The following is a 17859-nucleotide window of genomic DNA, read 5'->3' on the forward strand; positions in this document are numbered from 1 at the left end:
GGTAGTTCACTGGAGTTAAGAGTCTCACAGACTTTCCTGCCTGGGCTGGCTTTGAACCACAGTCCTCAGATCTCAGCTTCCTGAGTAGCTAGGGTTACAGGCGTGAGCCACTAATGCCCTGCTGTTTCTTTTCTTCTCTTGTTCTCCTTTTCCTCTCCTTCCTTCTTTCTTCCTTCTTCCTTCCTTCTTCTTTCTCCTTTCTTCTTCTTTTCCTTTCTTCTTCTTATTCTTTCTTCTTTCTCCTTTCTTCTTCTTTTCCCTTCTTCTTCTTCTTCTTTCTTCTTCTTCTTCTTCTTCTTCTTCTTCTTCTTCTTCTTCTTCTTCTTCTTCTTCTTCTTCTTCTTCTTCTTCTTCTTCTTCTTCTCCTTCTTCTTCTTCTCCTCCTCCTCCTCCTCCTCCTCCTCCTCCTCCTCCTTTTCCTCCTCTTCCTCCTCCTCCTCCTCTTCTCCTTCCTCTTTTCCTTCTCCTCCTCCTCCTCCTTCTCCTCTCCATCTTTCTCCTTCTTATCCTCTTCCCTCTCCTCTTCCATGTAAAAAAAAACATTCCTTCTGAGACTCAGAAGCCAAGTCTCTCCTTTATATTATCAGATATTCCCACACACCTCTTCTTTTTGAGTAATTCTTGTGTTTGAGTCCTGGTGGTCCCCAGAAAGCTCTATTGTGGTTCTTCCAGCTGAGCCCTAGCTAGCCCACAGATGTTGCTACTCTGTCCTGCTGTACCTCTGATTACTAGTGTTGACCAGCCATGCCAGTAGGGCTGGGATCCTGGGATCCCTCCTGCCCATCTGCTTCCAGTCTGAAGGTCAAGGAGAGAAGCCATGTGCAGAGTCTACATCAGTGCATTCTCTGGATGGAAGTTGTGCCACAGGGCCCTGCAGAAACCTAGTACATCTGGTACATTGATGACCTGATAGCCTATGATCACAGTGCCTTGATATTTCACTCCTGACCATCACTAAGTAACTCCATCTGCCATGAGTGCTCTCTGGGTTGTCCTCTTTACTCTTTTCTTTGCAAGTGTCATCTGCCCTGAAAGATGAGATGCTTTCATCTTCTGTTCCTATTTTTTCATATACTTGGTGCTCAGGTGTCTCCTAAGCTACTTCTGGACAGTGGGTTTTTCAAACCATGGGCCACACAGTTTCTTGGATGTGCTTTCTTGTGCTGTGTCTGAGTCCAGAATGAAAGCCTGGTGTGACAGAAAGCCACCACCTGAACCTGCTGGTGGGAGTGTGGCAGCCCGAGCCCCTCTGCTCTCATCCCTATCTGCTTCAGCATCATCTTCTGAGCAGGATGAGGAGAGCGCATCGCTGCTATTCAGACATGTCAGGCTATGTTTCCATCTTTTTGTTTGTTTGTTTGACTATCCCCCAATTTCATAGGAATGCAGGGGTTAAGGTTAAGTAATCACAGTGTACAAAAGCAAATCATGGACTTAAATCATGAGGTGGTCAGAAGGGGAAAGACTCACTTCACTACCACCCTCTCACCTTCCTCAGAGCCCCAGAGTCTATTATTTGTGTTCTCATAGTTTCCCCCAACTAGAATTTTGGGATTGGTAGCTCAAATGCCTCTCACAGATGACACTCACCTGCTAGATTCTTAGAGCAGGTAAAACAGCCACAGGGCAGAATCCCAGCATTGTGGAAATAAAGTTTGGTGCCAAAGGTTGTGAATTGCTTTTTTTGTTATTGTTTGTTTATCAGTTGTGGGGCTTGAACTCTGGCCTAGATGCTGTTTTTGAGCTCTTTTGCTCAAGGCTAGTGCACTACCACTTTGAGCCACGGTGCCACTTCCAGTTTGTTGTTTTATTTTAAGTAGTTAATTGGAGATAAGAGTCTCTCAGGGACTTTTTTCTGCCCTTACTGATCTCCGCCTCCTGAGTAGCTAGGATTACAGGTGTGAGCCACTGGCACCTGGCTTTTTTTTTTTTTTAAAGCTTGGTGGAAGACTTCTAGTGATTTTTATTGGATTAGCTACAAATTAAGAGAGCATAGTGTGAAATTTAGTTTTATTCCTGTGATTAGTGAAGAGTGGGTTCCACTGGAGTAGAAAACCTAGTTTATCTTTTCCTGGTATTTATGTTACTTAAGCCTTACCCTTCCTTGCAAAAAAAAAAAAAAAAAAAAAAAAAAAGACAAGAACTATCTATCACAAAAGAAAGCAATTTAATTGCCCAGTCTTTTACTAATGCTTGTCTTTTTTTTTAAATTGTATTTTATTTTATTTGAGAACATACTGTACAGAGGGGCTACAATTACATGGGCAGGATAATGCATACATTTCTTACCAAGCATTGCAGCCTCCTCCTTTGTTTACCCTTCACTTCCCTTCCCCGCCTAATGCTTGTCTTTTAACCTGATCACTAGTCTTCAAAATTAGTTTCTCTTTATTGAAAAAAAATTAATGACCATAAAGAAGTGATGGGAATATATTTCATGACAGAGAGCAAAACTAAGTACTTAAAAAATGGCTACTTTTAACCAAGAAGGTGATTCTTGGTTCAAGACAGCCGGTGAACCACATTCCGGAAACAATGGCATGTGTCTGTTCTGTCCCTTTGGAACTTCAGGTATAAGGTTAGAAAGTAAGTGGCATTTTCCTGAAAGGATGAAGTAGAAGAAGGACTGAGAAGATGAACCCATCATATGGATTTTGAACAAGCATGGGATAGTACCATAGTGCTGCTATCAAGTAGGTGTTACCTTTCCTAGCGTCTATAATTTGGGTTGATAGACTGTCCATAGAAACAACAAAATCACTGGTTAAAAATGAAACCTTAAGGTTGTGTCTTAGGACCCCTAAACTGCCCTCAAGTGTCGAGACCATTGCTTTGCCAAAGTGACAAGATGTCTGAGCCCACAAAGCAAGTTGCCAGGTTGGCTGACCACAAGAGGCTGGCAGCCCAAGCTGAACCCAGATCCCTGAATTCAAGTAAAAGCATGGAAACATGGGTAGGGATGCATGGGAAGTAGGAAGGACTGGGCTAACTGTTTTCAGGACACAAGAACCCCATCTGCTGAAAAGCCTAATCCACTGGATTAGCTACACTTCTGAGGGGGAAGATTGCAATCAGGGAAGGAAAGACTCCCACTTCGTTGCTTCATGGGAGAGGGTAGAAATTTTCTTTAGCGATCAAGCCTCAGTGGAAGTGAGGAAGGAAAGGACTTGGAGAAACTGAGATGGTCCAAGATCATCAAAATCTTGTACCTTGGTGGTTTGGACACAAGCTTTAATGTGCGTGCAGAATGCCAGGAAAGTTCCTGAAAATGGAGAGTCTCATTTCTTGAGTTTGCAGTTGGTGTTTCTGAAAGCTCATGTATCTTAGTGCTGCTTCTAGGCCCGGTGGTCTGGGCTGGGGCCACCTTTGGCCTGTTCTCAGGGCATTCTACTAAATGCAGAAACTCTGCTGGGATCCGGTATTGCTCATCTGAAGCCCCCACTGCACTTAACTTCTCACTGCGTCTGTGCAGTGCAGCAGTCAAGGAGGTGCTTAGCTGGCTGTTTTCTGCCTGGGCTGCATTCTTGCTGCAAGATTGTCTTCTTTTTGCTGGAGTTAAGACTTGGCTATTGTGTTAATAGTTAGCAATAGAGTAGTTTAAAGTAAGAAGATTGCATGGTATGAGGAGTCTCAAGTACTGCCTCACTCACTATGTCTCCCCTTTTCCTGAGACTTTCCCCCCTCTTCCAGCTTTATTAAAGTTATTGGTGACAAATAAAGCTTCCATTTATTTAAGGGACAGCTGCATGTTTTCCATATGCATTGTGAAGTGATACTAGAGTCAAGCTAGCTAAAATACCTATTGCCTTCCACAGTTACCATTTTCTTGCATATGGTGAACATACGTAAGATCTCTCTGAGCTAGTTTCCCAGATAGAATTCAGTATTTTTTTTTTATCATTTCTTCCACTCATCCTTTCACTGACCAACCTTCCACCACTATCACCTTCTGAAGGAACAACTGCCAAGCAGTAAATGAAGTTCCACCTGATTCGGGTTGACTCCAAACCTTTCAAAACATAGTTCAAGTGGGAACCCCACAGTTATGGGTAGTTATATTGGCTTCAGCCCCCTGCTCCCAAACCACCTCAATGTCTAAAAGTCTTACTGTATTCTTCAAAGTTATATCCCTTGACAAGCAAAGGCAGGGAAGGGAGAACCAGAATTGCCCAGCATGGAGAAGCCTGGAGCTCTGGGTCAGCTTGCTATCCCTATAGACCTGGAAGAAGGGATGGGAAGACAGGGGAATGTTGGAGCTTTAGGCTCCAACAGACATGACCTGGTAAGAACTGGTAGCAGCTGATATTCTGAAATGTGAGCCAGTCAATATTGTGTGCTTTGGGATCAGAGAAAGGAAGAGGGTGGAGAAGGTGGTAGGCAGAGGGCTAAAGTCTCTTCCTTTCAAACCATGTTTCCTGCTTAGAGATAATTTGAGCATGTCTGTGCTTATCAGATGAGGTTATTTTATTACCGATGGGCCTGTTGACACTTCATAGATGATCAAGGAAGCTGGGATTCCTATGTCTGAACAAAAGGTGATTTATTAGTATTTATTTTTGCTCAAGTACTCATTGCACAACTCGCGTCACATACCCCTGTCTTCAGTCTGACAGCTTGGGAGCAAACGAGATCTTGATTTAGCAGAAGCAGATGTCACATAAAATACTTTGCTTTAATCCTGACAAAGCGAAACTGTGAACTAGTCATTTAAGAATTTACTCTAGTGAATATCCAAACAGATGTGCTCATGTAGAAAATAAAATACACTCCTCCATCTGTCATTGTCCCACACTTGAATATGACCTCATATCATTTCTCCAGTTTCTAGCCAGAGGTTGGCTGGGCCTGGGCAGTGTATCCTAGCTCTGAACTTAGAAAGCACCCACTGGGTTGTGGGAGGTAAGTCCCTGAAGATTGAGGTTTTGTGTGGGGACTGTGGCACTGTGGCTCTATGTTCAGTGTCCCTGATTGGCCCAGTGAGCCTGTGGAAGACATGGGGGAGGAAGGTGCAGATATTTTAGATTTGTATTTAGACCTATTGTAGAGCATTGATTGTACATGAACAATGGTAGCTGGGCAAGCTAGCTTGTGGGGGAGGAGAGTAGAGAGCTGGTGTTTCTCAGCTAAACGTGCAAATGCACTTTGTCTTTATGCCACTTACCAAAAGGAGGTGGATCTGTTAAAATAGCTCAAAATTCAGGTGTGTCTTGGTGATTCCTCTGCTTGAGAACCGCTCACAGTCCTCTGTTCTAAGCAACCCATTGAAGACGAGAATTCCAAGCATCAACCATATTTTACCCCTGCCAGGGCAAGGTGGTCCTGCCCCGAGCCAGCAGTGGAAGGAACCTCAAGCATCTTGCCTAACTTCCGTACTTCTGGTCCCCTGTGCCTCTGCTGTGACTGTCCCTGTGCTGGTCCTGTCCCGTACCACGGTCATCTCAGGTCATTTAACCAGGCTACAGCCTCTAGCCATTTCCTGCGGCGATCATGTGTTGGACTCTACTTGGAGGGCATCTCCCCATCTCCCTCTTGCCATTTTTCTGTTTGAGGAATTTTGAGTGTTTTATTACTTGCATATTAGAATTGCCTTTTGTTTGGAGTAGTAGACCTGGAAGATAATGACTAAGTATCTTAGGCTGGAAGCTCAGATCTTCTGACTTCACTGTGGAAGTCCAGATGGAGAACCACAGAGGTGTGAACGGAGTCCATGGTCAGAGAGGAGGGACTGCATGGAAACAGAATGGACTATGTGTGTTTGAAGTCTCTGTACTCAGAAAGGGCATTTGCTTCAGTTGTTCATAGAAAGGCTACCATTCAGGTTCTTCAGATTTATTCAGGGTTGCAGAAGGGTTTTCAGTTTTGACAGTGGCCTGGTTGCTGAAGGTAGGGCCTAGGAAGCAGATAGTTTGGCCCCCAGGGTTTCCTGGAGTGACAGGAGCTGGGAGGCATAGAGCAGAGGCTCTATCATCTGGCCGCTCTCTGGGAGAGATGATTTACTCTTGCTACTTGGTGCAACTCTACTGTTCTGAGGTATTGTACTCTACACACATATACAGGGGCTTGTCTCACTTTGTCTGTATGACTTCTGTTTCTAAGCCTTTCTTTTCCCTCTGTTGAGATCCTACCATCTCTGGGAGCTTTTTCCTGTTCATACAGTTCTATGCTATTGAGCTTTTGACCTTCACCACACAGCTGAATGATGGACTATTTTCAAAGTTCTGTTGCAATCCACAGGCCTCTAGAGATAAGAGCAGTCTTCTTGTTGTGGATTTTCTTCATCTCAACAAATTGCCTGGTTGACTATTTTAGTGTTGATTTTAATGGGACTCTTTGGGACATTCACTATGAATGTTATAATTTGATTGGAAACCATATAACCTGACAACTAGGGCTGATGCATAATTAGCTTCAAAACAATATTGCCTTTTGATATGTTGGCCCTTAAATGAGTGAACAACTCGTTTTAAGCCATGTGGTATCTCCATGAATCTGTTGGTACTAACTGTTGGTAAAGTATAACTCACACTAATATGTGAGTGATCTACATGAAGGAGAATGTTAAATACAAATTATTTAAAGACAAATTATTTTTGCAGAGATGATGTTAAAATAATAGATATCAAAGGTGCTTGAGACGTGCTATCTTTGTCTTTGCCTGTTTGAAGCTGGCTTGCTTTGTCCTTCCTGACTCTTCACTACCAACCTGTTTGGCAAAAAACAAAAAACAAAAAAGATCCAACAACAACAACCAACAACAGCAGTTGTAGTTCCTCCTTTGTTTCCGACTGAGTATCAGTTTCCTAGCTGGTAACTATTCTTTTATTCCCAAGTTGTACTATCCCCATTTTCCTCTGTTTCTGCTTCCTTCTCTGCTCCACCAGGCCCATGATCTAGTGCCCTGGTGCCTTTGGCATCTGCAGTGGTGGCACGTGCTGTCAAGAGTTTGCAGGGAGACCTTGTGAATCTTGGGATTTCTACAGAATTTTTCTGTCCTTCCTGGGCACTGGCTGACATTCAACAATTACTTAATTAGAACCTGAAACTTACTGTCTGTGAAATCTATACGCCCTTATTACTCATGTTCTTCTCTAAAAGAATGATTTTTAACACGTGAACTCAAATGTCTAAATTTTGTTGTATAAAGTTCTTTGATTTAGGAATATTCCAGTAACAGTGCAATCATTCAAGAAACTTGGGAACTTATGATTTAGTCCAAGTAATGTATTAGGATTGGGAATCAAAAGAATGAGTGCTGGAGGCTCACATCTATATATAATTCTAGCTATTTAGGAGGCTGAGATCTGAGCATTGTGGTTCAAAATCTACCCAGACAGAAAAGGCTGTGAGACTCTTTATCCAATTAATCACCAGAAAACTGGAAGGGGAGCTATGTCTCAAAGTGGTAGAGAACTAGCCTTGAGCACAAAAGCTCAGGGACATTGCCAGGCCTTGAGTTCAAGCCCCATGACTGAAAAACCACCCCCCAAAACCAACAATGGCAAGGCACTATAACTACTTTCATGGAGTCCACATTCTGGATGAGATAAGTACATGAACAATACCGGTCCAGATACTGTGGTAGGACACAAAAGAGAGGAATGATGGACTGTAGAGGTGGGAGCAACATTTGAGGATATAAGAAGCATTAGGGAAGGCAGAAGCCATGAGTATGAGGAGGCCTTCAGAATGGTAAGGCAGGAAGAAATACGAAGAACTATTATCAATGATCACATTTTGAAAATCAGGGCAGTTTCCCTGGACAGAGGAACACACTTCTATTTGACACAGTGTCCGCTCTACCCTTTGCACCGGTGGAGCTGCCCAGCACAAACATTAGCCCCGAGGGCTGATAGCAGGTGAGGCTGGAGGATCTGTACAGGCTCAGGTGGGGGCTTTTGAAGGAGCTGGGAGCTGAGTAGAGTGTCTGTCTGGGAGGCAACAAGAATCTAGTGTTAGGCCTAGTGGATATCAAGAAGTTAGTGACTAGAGGAGGGAGTTGGGGCAGACCAGGAAGCAGGAGTGCAAGACAGGGCACGGGAGAGATGGTATTTATTTCTAGTTAAGATGTGATGCTAGCCAGTGGTCAAGGATATATACTTAGAGTAGGACCAACTGCTGCTAGCGCATGTGAACATGTTATAAAGGTCAGGCTGAAGGAGGGAGGGAAATGGGGCGCTGATAGCTTTGGATGTCAACTAAGAAGTACAGCCATAAGAAGCTCTGGGACTCTAACAGGGAGTGACACAGCTCCTCCTGAGTGTGGGGAAGTGCTTCCACTAGCTATTGGTAGGATGGACATCAAAATGGGTATTTGAAAACAAAAAGACCAGGGCTCTTGCAGCCTAATTTGAAAGCAAGAAGTAAACAAATGCGTGAACCAAGGTGCTTCAGATGGGGACTAGGGGGCTCTATGTGACTTGGGGGTGGCTTAGCTGATCAGCACACATGCCTGATTCATTTATTTCAGTGACTACCTGCTGGAGAAACAAATGTCACCGTGGTGAAGTGGCTACTTAGTTGTTTCACTCAAGACCTGGCATCAGGCCCTTGATTTCACGGGCTCACTGCACGCCTGAGTGTGTGAGGAGGTCAGTGCAGATTATTTCACCACTTCTATTCTGATGTGGAATTACTGACCCTGCTGGGGCATTGGTCCCCAGAGCAGAAATGGCTTTGCATAGCCAACTGTGACAGAAGATGTTTTTGTGGAAGCTCTTGATAAGGGATATCCATGCAGCCTGCTGTGCAGGGAATGGTTAATACTGCAGATTTCTCTTGTTGGTAGGTCTATGGGCAGCAGGACATAGCCTTAGATCACAGAGGCCTGCTAGAAATCTTTACAAAAAGAGTCTGTCCCACACTGGAAAGCCTGAGTGCTTCATACTCGGTTTTCAGATGAAGTGGTGTGAGAACAAACAGCTCGGTGTCTCAGTCTGTGTTGTTTCTGGTGAAAGCATTACTGATCTGCATTGTTGCCTGTGGCCTCCCTCCGTGTGTGTGTGTGTGTGTGTGTGTGTGTGTGTGTGTGTGTGTGTGTGTGTGTGTGTGTGTGTGTGTGTGTGTGTGTGTGTATCACACATGTGTGCATGTGTGTACTTGTGCCCATACTGGGGCTTGAACTCAAGGTTTTGCATTCTTGCTTGACTTTTTCTGCTCAAGGTTGGCACTCTACCACTTGACCCACACCTCCAAGTCCTGCTTTTTGTTTATTAATTGGAGATAAGAGTCAGATTTGTCTGCCTTCACGTTTTGAACCTTTATCCTTAGATCTCAGCTTTTTGAGTAGCTAGGGTAACGGGCATGATCCACTGGTGGCTGGCTGTACTTCTGCCCTCTTCTTTGATAAATGTCTCATGGGGCAGGGGTGGTGTGAGAGGGTCATTCCTATAGGTCTCTCCTCCAGAATGCAGTGCTGCTTTTAAATCTATTTCATCATGAAATCTTCAGTTTAATTGAATTATTTCTAACCAAGAAATAACTCAAGTATTACAAGAAAATTAGAGAAGGGCAGGAAATAATAGCTAGGAGGCTCATTATATTGTTTTTGTTGTTTTGTGCCTGTACTGAGACTTGAAATTAGAGCCTGGGCACTTGTGTGCTCAAAGATAACACTCTACCACTTGAGCCACAGTTGCACTTCTGGCTTTTTGTTGGTTGACTGGAAATAAAATTTTCACATACCTCCCAGCCAAAGCTGGCATTGAACCATGATCCTCAAATATCAGCCTCCTCAGTAGCTAGGATTATAGGTATAAGCTACCAGAGCCTGACTTACCATTCTTTTTAAAGCTTGTGTCCCCTTCTCTATACCCACCTGCTCAAAAGCACACTAAGTTTTGGTGGGAATATTTCCAGATTGGCCATATACCTATATGAAATGGGTCTCAGTAGATGGATGGTGTTTTAAAAAAACAATGCCCATTCAATAAACAATGTAACTTGTGTTTTGTGTTAATACACCTTGATTTTCTTCCCAAATCAATATATATCAGTTTGGTACCCATTAGTGACCACAAGATTTATGCTGACATTTGCACCCCCTGTTGGTGGACATCTCAAGCCGTCTAGCATCCATATTTACTTCCTTCACCCTCAAGGTGCATTTGCTTGGTGTGCTAACAGTCACGCTGCTCTCTGCATTAAATCCGTTTTTCACTCTGTCAGCAATGGTAGCATGCCTGTTTCTCTATGCTTTGGAAGTTAGCAATCTTCATTTTGTTTGTATAATAGTATCTCATCTTCTAATGGCCATTTCTTGAATCTTAATGAGGTTTAGCATCTTTTCCTATGTTTATCTCAAAGAAATAATGTTCCTTGAACTTTATAGATTGTTCAGATTTTCTTACTGGTTTCTAGAAACATTGAGAATGATCAATATTAAAAACCTTTCTCTGTGTTTGGGAAGTTTAGTTTTTTTTTTCTTTCTTCACATCTTCTGCCAGTTGGTTTTTTAAACTTGTTTATGAAGTCTTTTTTTAAAAAGAAAATGAATTCTGGCTAATCTGTCAGTCTATTTTATGGATTCTGAATTTTATATCATGCTTAGAATTTCAAATTCTTAAAATATTTTCAGGGGCCAACAGTTTGGACATTCATTCAGTGAGTGAGGTAATAATAGAATATCTAACACACTCTGTTCCTTCCATTTCACGTTGAGTTACCGAATGTCTCACACACTCATTCATGAGTATAGTTTCTTCTGGAAATAAGAATATCACCATCTTGGAAAGCCTGAAAGTTATGATCCAGCAGCTATGGCAGCTGTACAGCTGATGAACTTTTTCCTAGAACCCCATGGTTTCCATGGTAACTTGGTAATTCTTTTTATCGTTTGTTGGGGAGACTGGGTGTGTCTTCATTAAAATGGATTCTTTTTTGTTTTTTAGATTTTTGGCTTAATAGTGTTAGAGAGACCTCTGTTTTTTGTTTTGCTGTTGCTTGTTTATTTGTTTTTGCCAGTGCTGGTACTTACTTGAACTCAGGGCCTGGGCATTGTCCCTGAGCTGCTTTTGTTCAAGGCTAGGACTCTACCACCTGAGCCACAGCACCACTTCCAGCCTTTTCTGTTTATGTGGTACTGAGGAATCGAACCCAGGGCTTCATGTGTGCTAGGCAAGTCACTCTACCAACTAATCCACATTCCCAGTCTAAAATGGATTCTTAACCAAAGCAGTAGTCTCCAAACACTTCCTGTACTACTGAGGTCTGTTAGGAAGAACCCAGTAGCAGTCCATCAGTTAAAAATGGAATCCTCATTTAATAGCAGTTTCTTAAATTCACTCTTATCTTTCCTCCTCATTATACTGTGTGACCTTGAGCTTGTCCCCTAACCTTTCTAGTCTTCTGTGTTCACATTTTTAAATACAAAACCCAGTCATCCCTCTTAATGTCTTTCTCATCCCTATTCTTGCCTGCATGATTCTTCTGAATTTCAGCTTAAGGCAGTGTCTGCTTCTGTATTTTTTTCCCTGCCATTTTTTCTAATCTTTTCTTTCCATCTTTGAGCCTCTTATTTGAAACCCCTTCAAGGCAGGCAGTTATTCATTTGGAGTCTTCTTTGTTTCTGCAGGCCCTTAGATGTGTCTGCCTCATTTCCTGGACTCTGTCTCTGCAGCTGAAATTAGAAATCTGCAGAAGCATACCAGATGCCCAGATCTCGAGGATTATCAGCCTGGAAATAGTCTAAGTCTACTGGCAGAGAGTTGGGTTATGGGTTCAGTGGTTCAGTGACGGTTTGCTATGGGGTAATTCCACTAGGCTCTGTTGTTCAGACTTCTGTGGATGGCCTCAGGGCATTGTCCTCCTCTTGTCCAACTCCTTGCCATTCCTAGTCCATTCCTCTTTCTCTCCCTTTCCCCCCTGTTTTAAAAGCTTTAGGAAGTTTTCAGTGCAAGTCTATGTACAGTTAGGAATTTCAGTCTAAAGAAGTTGGGGTGCTGAGCTTCCTTTACTGAGTGTCGTGTTAGATGGCTCTGGGACAGTTGGCTCATTTTTTAAAACAAATTGTTGCCCTGAAGACCTGTTGCACAATGGTGAAAAAGGTCTTGAGTGATGTTAAGTTTTCTTGACTTTTAGAAGAGTTGCCAAATTCAAGTGAAAGTTTGGAGGTGATCAGTTCTTTTTATAGTAGATAATCTCTCTTTTATACCAATATTGGGGCTTGAACTCTAGGCCAGGATGCTGTTCCTCAGGCTTTTTTTTCAAGGCTGACACTATACCCCTTGAGCCACACTTCATTTCTATCTCTTTGGTGGTTAATTGGAGATTAGAGTCTTACTGACTTTTCTGCTGGGACTGAAATCCACATATCTTAGCCAGCTGAGTAACCTTTTACAGGCATGAGCCATCGGCACACAGCATAAGTACATGTCTTGAATTCTGAGTTTACCTCTCTCATTGGCATGGGTGCAAAGATTAAAGAATGAAATCTGTGACTGTTGACTATTATTAAAAATCGAATGTAAGTACTGACAGTAGCTTTTGTATGGTGATGATAATGACTGAATTTCCAGAATATAAGAATAGGTGTGAAAAAAATAAGCTGTAAATGCCCCAAGAGGGGGTTCTGATGAAGTGCTAAAGAAATTAAGAGAAGAGCCTCTGTTAATAAGGGTATAAGAAGGCAATATTCAACATTAGTAAACCTAGTTGATTCTTCAAGGTTTTTAGACAGGCCTTCAGATACATAAAATGTCCTTTCTTACCCCCTCTGTATGCATCAGAATGATGGTAGGGAACTGGGTTCCTGCTTCCTTAGACCAGGTAACAAGTGGTCATGGTGCACCCAAAGCACAGGGGGCATTTTCCTGCCCTTGTCTTCAGATAGGTCCTCCACTAAGTGGGGGAATTTCCTTGTTCCAATGGCACAGGGTGCCTAGGCACCACAAGCTAATAGGTGATATGAGATCCATTTCCTCATACTGTATCGTAAGCATACAGGCTGTGTGGGTTGTCCTAGGAGCTAGGCACTATTTTTTTTTTTTTTTTGGTTCCAGTCTTGAAGCTTGAACTTAGGGTATAGAAGCTGTTATAGAAGCTGTCCTTGAGCTTCTTTTTCTCAAAGCTAGAACTTTGCCATGTGGAGCCACAGCTCACTTTTGGCTTTTTTGGATGGTGATAAGAGTCACTCTGGACTTTTTCTTGCCCAGTCTTGCATCCAACAATGATCCTCAGATCTCAGCCTTCTGAGTAGTTAGGATTACAGGTGTGAGCTACCAGGGGTCTGGTAGAACCTAGCACTTCTAAGATTGTTCCTATGGGCAATTCTGAGTTCCAGACTTAGACTTTGGAACTCAGCTTGTTTGCATATTGATAAAGGAAGCTCTCAGTACCATAGCTAGGCATGGGACTGTGATACAGGTGAAATGGTAATGGTCATGGATCCAAGGTGTGGCAGTTTCGGTATGCTGTATTATTACACGCAGCAGGTCAGTTATAGGAAATCTTTGTTCATAAAAGGCTAGGGCATTGTTCTGATTTTAGAAGTTAGACTTTTCAAGTGTTGGTTTATAGAAATACTGAATTCAATTCCAAGTACCCTCTCCTCCCCACTGCAAAGAAATTTAAAAGAGGTAGCAGTAGTAGTGGAAAACGCCCCTGGTGGGAGCTGGTGACTTCCCGGATCAAGTGCTGATTGCAGAGCCCATGGGTATTGTTTGTGAAGACAAGCCCAATGAAGGATATTAGTTAATTTAGAACTGGGATCTTGGTCCTCAAGCAAAGGCCTCGTTCTCTTGGGTGAGCCCAATGGAGTCTCATGTTTAGAAGGATACCCTTTCTTCATTGATGTGAGAGGAGAGACTGTGGTTTGCCTTCCCTGTCTCTTATTCCAAAAGGATTCCAATAACTCAAGCTTCAGATAAACCTTAAAAAATGATACTGAAAAGAATAGAAGCGTATTTTTTTAGATTCTAGGAGAGGCGTGAGCAGGGGATTGGAGGGAGGCGGGCTCTAAGAGAGATATGAAAGGCAGGGCGCCGTTGAAGGGGAGAAATAACTTCCCATGTTCTATACCACAAAAGAATAACCGTGGTTAGCAACAACCACTTAAAAATAGCTATTGAGGAGACATTTGAATATTCCTAACAGAAATGCCTGAAGAGTTAGATGTCAGTTACCTTTACCCAGTCATTATACCCATTAGATACATGGATTGAAATGTCACACAATACTCCATAACTATGTATAATCATTATGTTTTAACTTAAAAATGAACATAAAAACTTTCCCAAAGGTCACTTTGGCTAGATGACTGATCAGGAGAAATAAGCAGTTTAGGGACACTTTTCCTTCTAAAGAAGAGGGAAGACCAGGTGCAAGAGAGATCTGTTAACAGGAACCTGTCAGGAACTGACATAAGCCACCTTTTGGGCCAAGAACTTTGGAAGAACCCAAGATACATAATGCACAAGCCACCTTCAAAAGAAGTTTGTAATAGAGATGCACAGATAAGCTTGATATGCAAAGCAATGACTGGAAAAGACAGTATGAAATAAACTACTGTGCTATACATCATTTTTGGAAGATGGAAAATATAAATTACAAATGTATGAATGTGTCTTTTTTAAATGACAGTGTGTTCAAATGCATAATCCAGGAAATTAGTCGAAATTGGTAATTTCTGAAAGTACAGGCCAGAACTGGTCCTCAGAAAGTGAAATTAGGGGTGTGCAAGAGGTTAAAAGTACGAGTGTACAAAGTGCAGGTTGTAAAATTTCATTGCTATGTCCATTATATTCCTTATGAGATAATTTGGAGTTCGGGATATAATTCCTGTTTTAAAGATCTGGGGCTTGGTGATAGAGCACACTTGCCTATCATGTATATGATCCTAGGTTTGCTTCCCAGGATCACACAAAGTTAAAGTTGACTGAAAAGTAGTAGACCTCTGCTTTTACCAGTGTTGACTGTATGTAAGCATTATCTTGGATGGTGATAAATTGATTCCTTGACCTTTTTTTTCTTGATATGTGTGGTAGCTGTTTCCACAAATATCGATCTGCCTAGCCATATTTCCTAGAACTCAGCTCCAGTTCTCTCTTGTTTCATTCAGAAACTATCTGTAGCTTCCTGTCATTCATGGCAAGATGTCCTTTCTCCCCAGGGTGTTCAGGTTCTCCATGGTGCATTTATAATCTTGATTTTCCAGCTTCCTTTCCTCTTCCTTGCCTTTATATGCCGAGCTCGCAGTCCACCCTTGCCCTGGCTGCTGCTATGAATCTCTTGACTGCTCTGCCTGTTGCATCAGCACAGTCAAGGATTGTGCGCCCTTTGAAGGCTCACTCAAATGTTGCTGCTTCCATGAAGCCTCTCTTAATCTTCGAAGTAAACGAGTTCCTGCTACCTCTTCATTTCTAGGCATCCAACCCTAGGAGTTCTTTACCACCTAATATTCTCTCTGTGGTATTGTTGGTCTGTGTGCAGCCATGCGCTGCCCTGCTGGACTGAAGGTGGAGCCCCAAGCCCTTCTCTTCTTGGTGTTCCCACACCTGGCATCACCTGCATCCTCACCCAGGCGGCCTTGCCTCTCTGAGGGGTGCCTCTTACAGAACATGGGCAGCTCAGTGATTATCCTGGGGTTCCCTTCCTGCACACTGGGTCTCTTGTGTCGTTACTTCCATCTGCCCATTTGGTGAACTGTGCTGATGTCTGAATAGATAATAGACATGTACAGGTGATACGTGTGTGTGTGTGTGCGCGCGTGTGTGCGTGTGTGTGTGTGTGTTTGTCTGTGTTCTGCCTTGCAATAGTCCCCAAAGTGGTGTTTTTTGTTTTTGTTTATTTTTTGGGGTATAGGGATTGAACTCTGGGCCTGGGCACTGTCCCTCAGCTCTTTGGCTCAAAGTGAACATTCTACCACTTGAGCCACAGCACCACTTCCAGTTTTCTGGTGGTTAATTGGAGATAAGAGTCTCACAGACTCTCCTTCCTGGGCTGGCTTTGAACTGCAATTCTCTCAGCCTCCTGAGTAGCTAGGATTACAGGCGTGAGCTACTGGCATCTGGCTCCAAAATGGTGTTTTATTTGCAATAGAGATCCCAGACCAGCTGGGAAGTCAACAGGATATCATTAAAGACACCTTGTAAGCATTCAAGTCCTCCTGCATAAGGAAGGTTGTCAGAGAGCTAAAATAGGAGAAAGCATCACTGTCCAGGTGGTGCTGTGGTGTTGAGTACTGGTGATTCCATGGCATGGTTGTTACCTGGTCCCACTATCACACACACTAAAAGGTCCAGGTGTGGGTCTTTGTTCCAGTTTGTAGTAGAGGGCTGGTGCTCCCAGTTGGTCTGATGTGGGATATTGGAATAGTCAGGTTTTCTATCATTATCATTATTATTATTATTATTATTATTATTATTATTATTATTATTATTATTATTATTAGCTTCAGAGTGGCAGGGAAACAAAAAAGAGTAACTGTTAATCATGACAAGGCCAAGAGAATGGATTTAGCACAGCACCTTCTTTTAATTATTGTAGCATACAAACCACCCTATGCTCATTGGCACAAAAATGGCATCTTTTGTATTTTTTTGCTCTATTTTTCTGTCTGTTTTTGTAAATTGACCAGTCAGCATCCATTCCCATGGCCTACTAGTCTATTCTTGTGGCTCCATCCTCCACCTGTGTACATACACTGCTACGTTTATTTCTTTTTTATTTTATTTTATTTTATGTTTGGGTTCGGTTGTGGGGCCTGAACTCTGGGCCTGGGCGCTGTCCCTCAGCTCTTCAGCTCAAGGCTAGTGCTCTACCACTTGAGCCACAGCACCACTTCCGGCTTTTTTCTTTTTGCTTATGTGGTGCTGAGGAATTGAACCCAGGGCCTCATGCATGCAAGGCAAGTGCTCACCACTGAGCCATCTTCCCAGCCCTGCTACATTTATTTCTTAAGCCTTACACCCTTGGAGAGTTTTACACATAAAGACCTAGCTAACTACTCAGATTGTCAGTGAGATTCCTGCCTTGGCACCTCCACAAAACAACTCTGCGTCTATGGTCCCACATGCCAGGGTTATGGACTTGCTCTGTGTGCCTTGGGTTGCCTCACCATGCATGGCACATACTAGATGATTCTGGGCATTATCTGAAGAACTGAGAAGTGAATGAACACTGGTGAGCCAAGGCCTACCAACAGAGGGTACGTAGATATGTGTTGACCCACCCTCACCCGATGGAATACCGAGAGGAGCAAACCAGCTCTACATGTGTCCCCAAGGATAAAAGCAATAGTGAGTACAAAAAATAGAGAATGTATAATTTATGCTGTCATTTATTCAGGACATAAACCAAACACTATGTATTTTTGATAGGTTTATGTAGTCGTGATACACAGATAGGAAGGAGTCAGTAAACTGTCAAGATACTATGCTTGCCTTTTGGGGTAGAGAGAGGAGAGAGGGAATGGAATGGAATAAATCTATCTTTCAAAAGCAAGTAGGAATAGGGCACAAAATAAGTTGAAACAATGTTGGGGATATGGTGTATATTGTAACTTTTCTGTTTTTCGAAAAGAAAAGTTTAGGCTATAAAATTTATGTATTTGATCAGTTTCAAGGCTTAAACTTAGGGCTGTAGGCATTTTTACTCATGGCTGGCACTTTACCACTTGAGCCACACCTGAAGTTCTGGCTTTGTGCTGGTGATTGGATATAAAGAGTCTCAGATTTATCTGCCTTAGCTGGCTTTGCTCAGCTCTCAGCCTCCTGAACAGCTAGGGTTATAGGAATGAACTATAGCTACCTAACCCTGTAAGTAAAATCTTTGAGGGGAAAAAACAAGGCTGTGATATATCGGGGTAGCAATAAGTTAGTTCCCTGTGCCTTGATGAGAAGTTCATTTGGGACCTGGTGATGGTCA

At 42.7% G+C, this 17859-nt stretch overlaps 1 protein-coding gene across 3 annotated transcripts in view; it reads left to right on the forward strand.

Annotated features, from left to right (window-relative positions):
• The window catches only part of Myo5b (myosin VB), a 299803-nt gene that overhangs the window by 84796 nt on the left and 197148 nt on the right, over nucleotides 1-17859 (forward strand). For 2 of the 3 annotated variants that reach the window (XM_070029168.1, XM_070029169.1), the window contains exon 1: nucleotides 13355-13427. The exons of the other annotated variant lie outside the window; for it this stretch is intronic. In XM_070029168.1, coding sequence (XP_069885269.1) covers nucleotides 13365-13427 — 63 coding nt within the window. In that variant the 5' untranslated portion in view covers nucleotides 13355-13364. Of the gene's footprint in view, nucleotides 1-13354; nucleotides 13428-17859 lie in introns of those variants that run through there. 3 annotated transcript variants of the gene reach the window in all.

Source organism: Dipodomys merriami, unplaced genomic scaffold, assembly GCF_024711535.1.
Source record: "Dipodomys merriami isolate MVZ:Mamm:240054 unplaced genomic scaffold, mDipMer1.0.p SCAF_2, whole genome shotgun sequence".
Lineage (NCBI taxonomy): Eukaryota > Metazoa > Chordata > Mammalia > Rodentia > Heteromyidae > Dipodomys > Dipodomys merriami.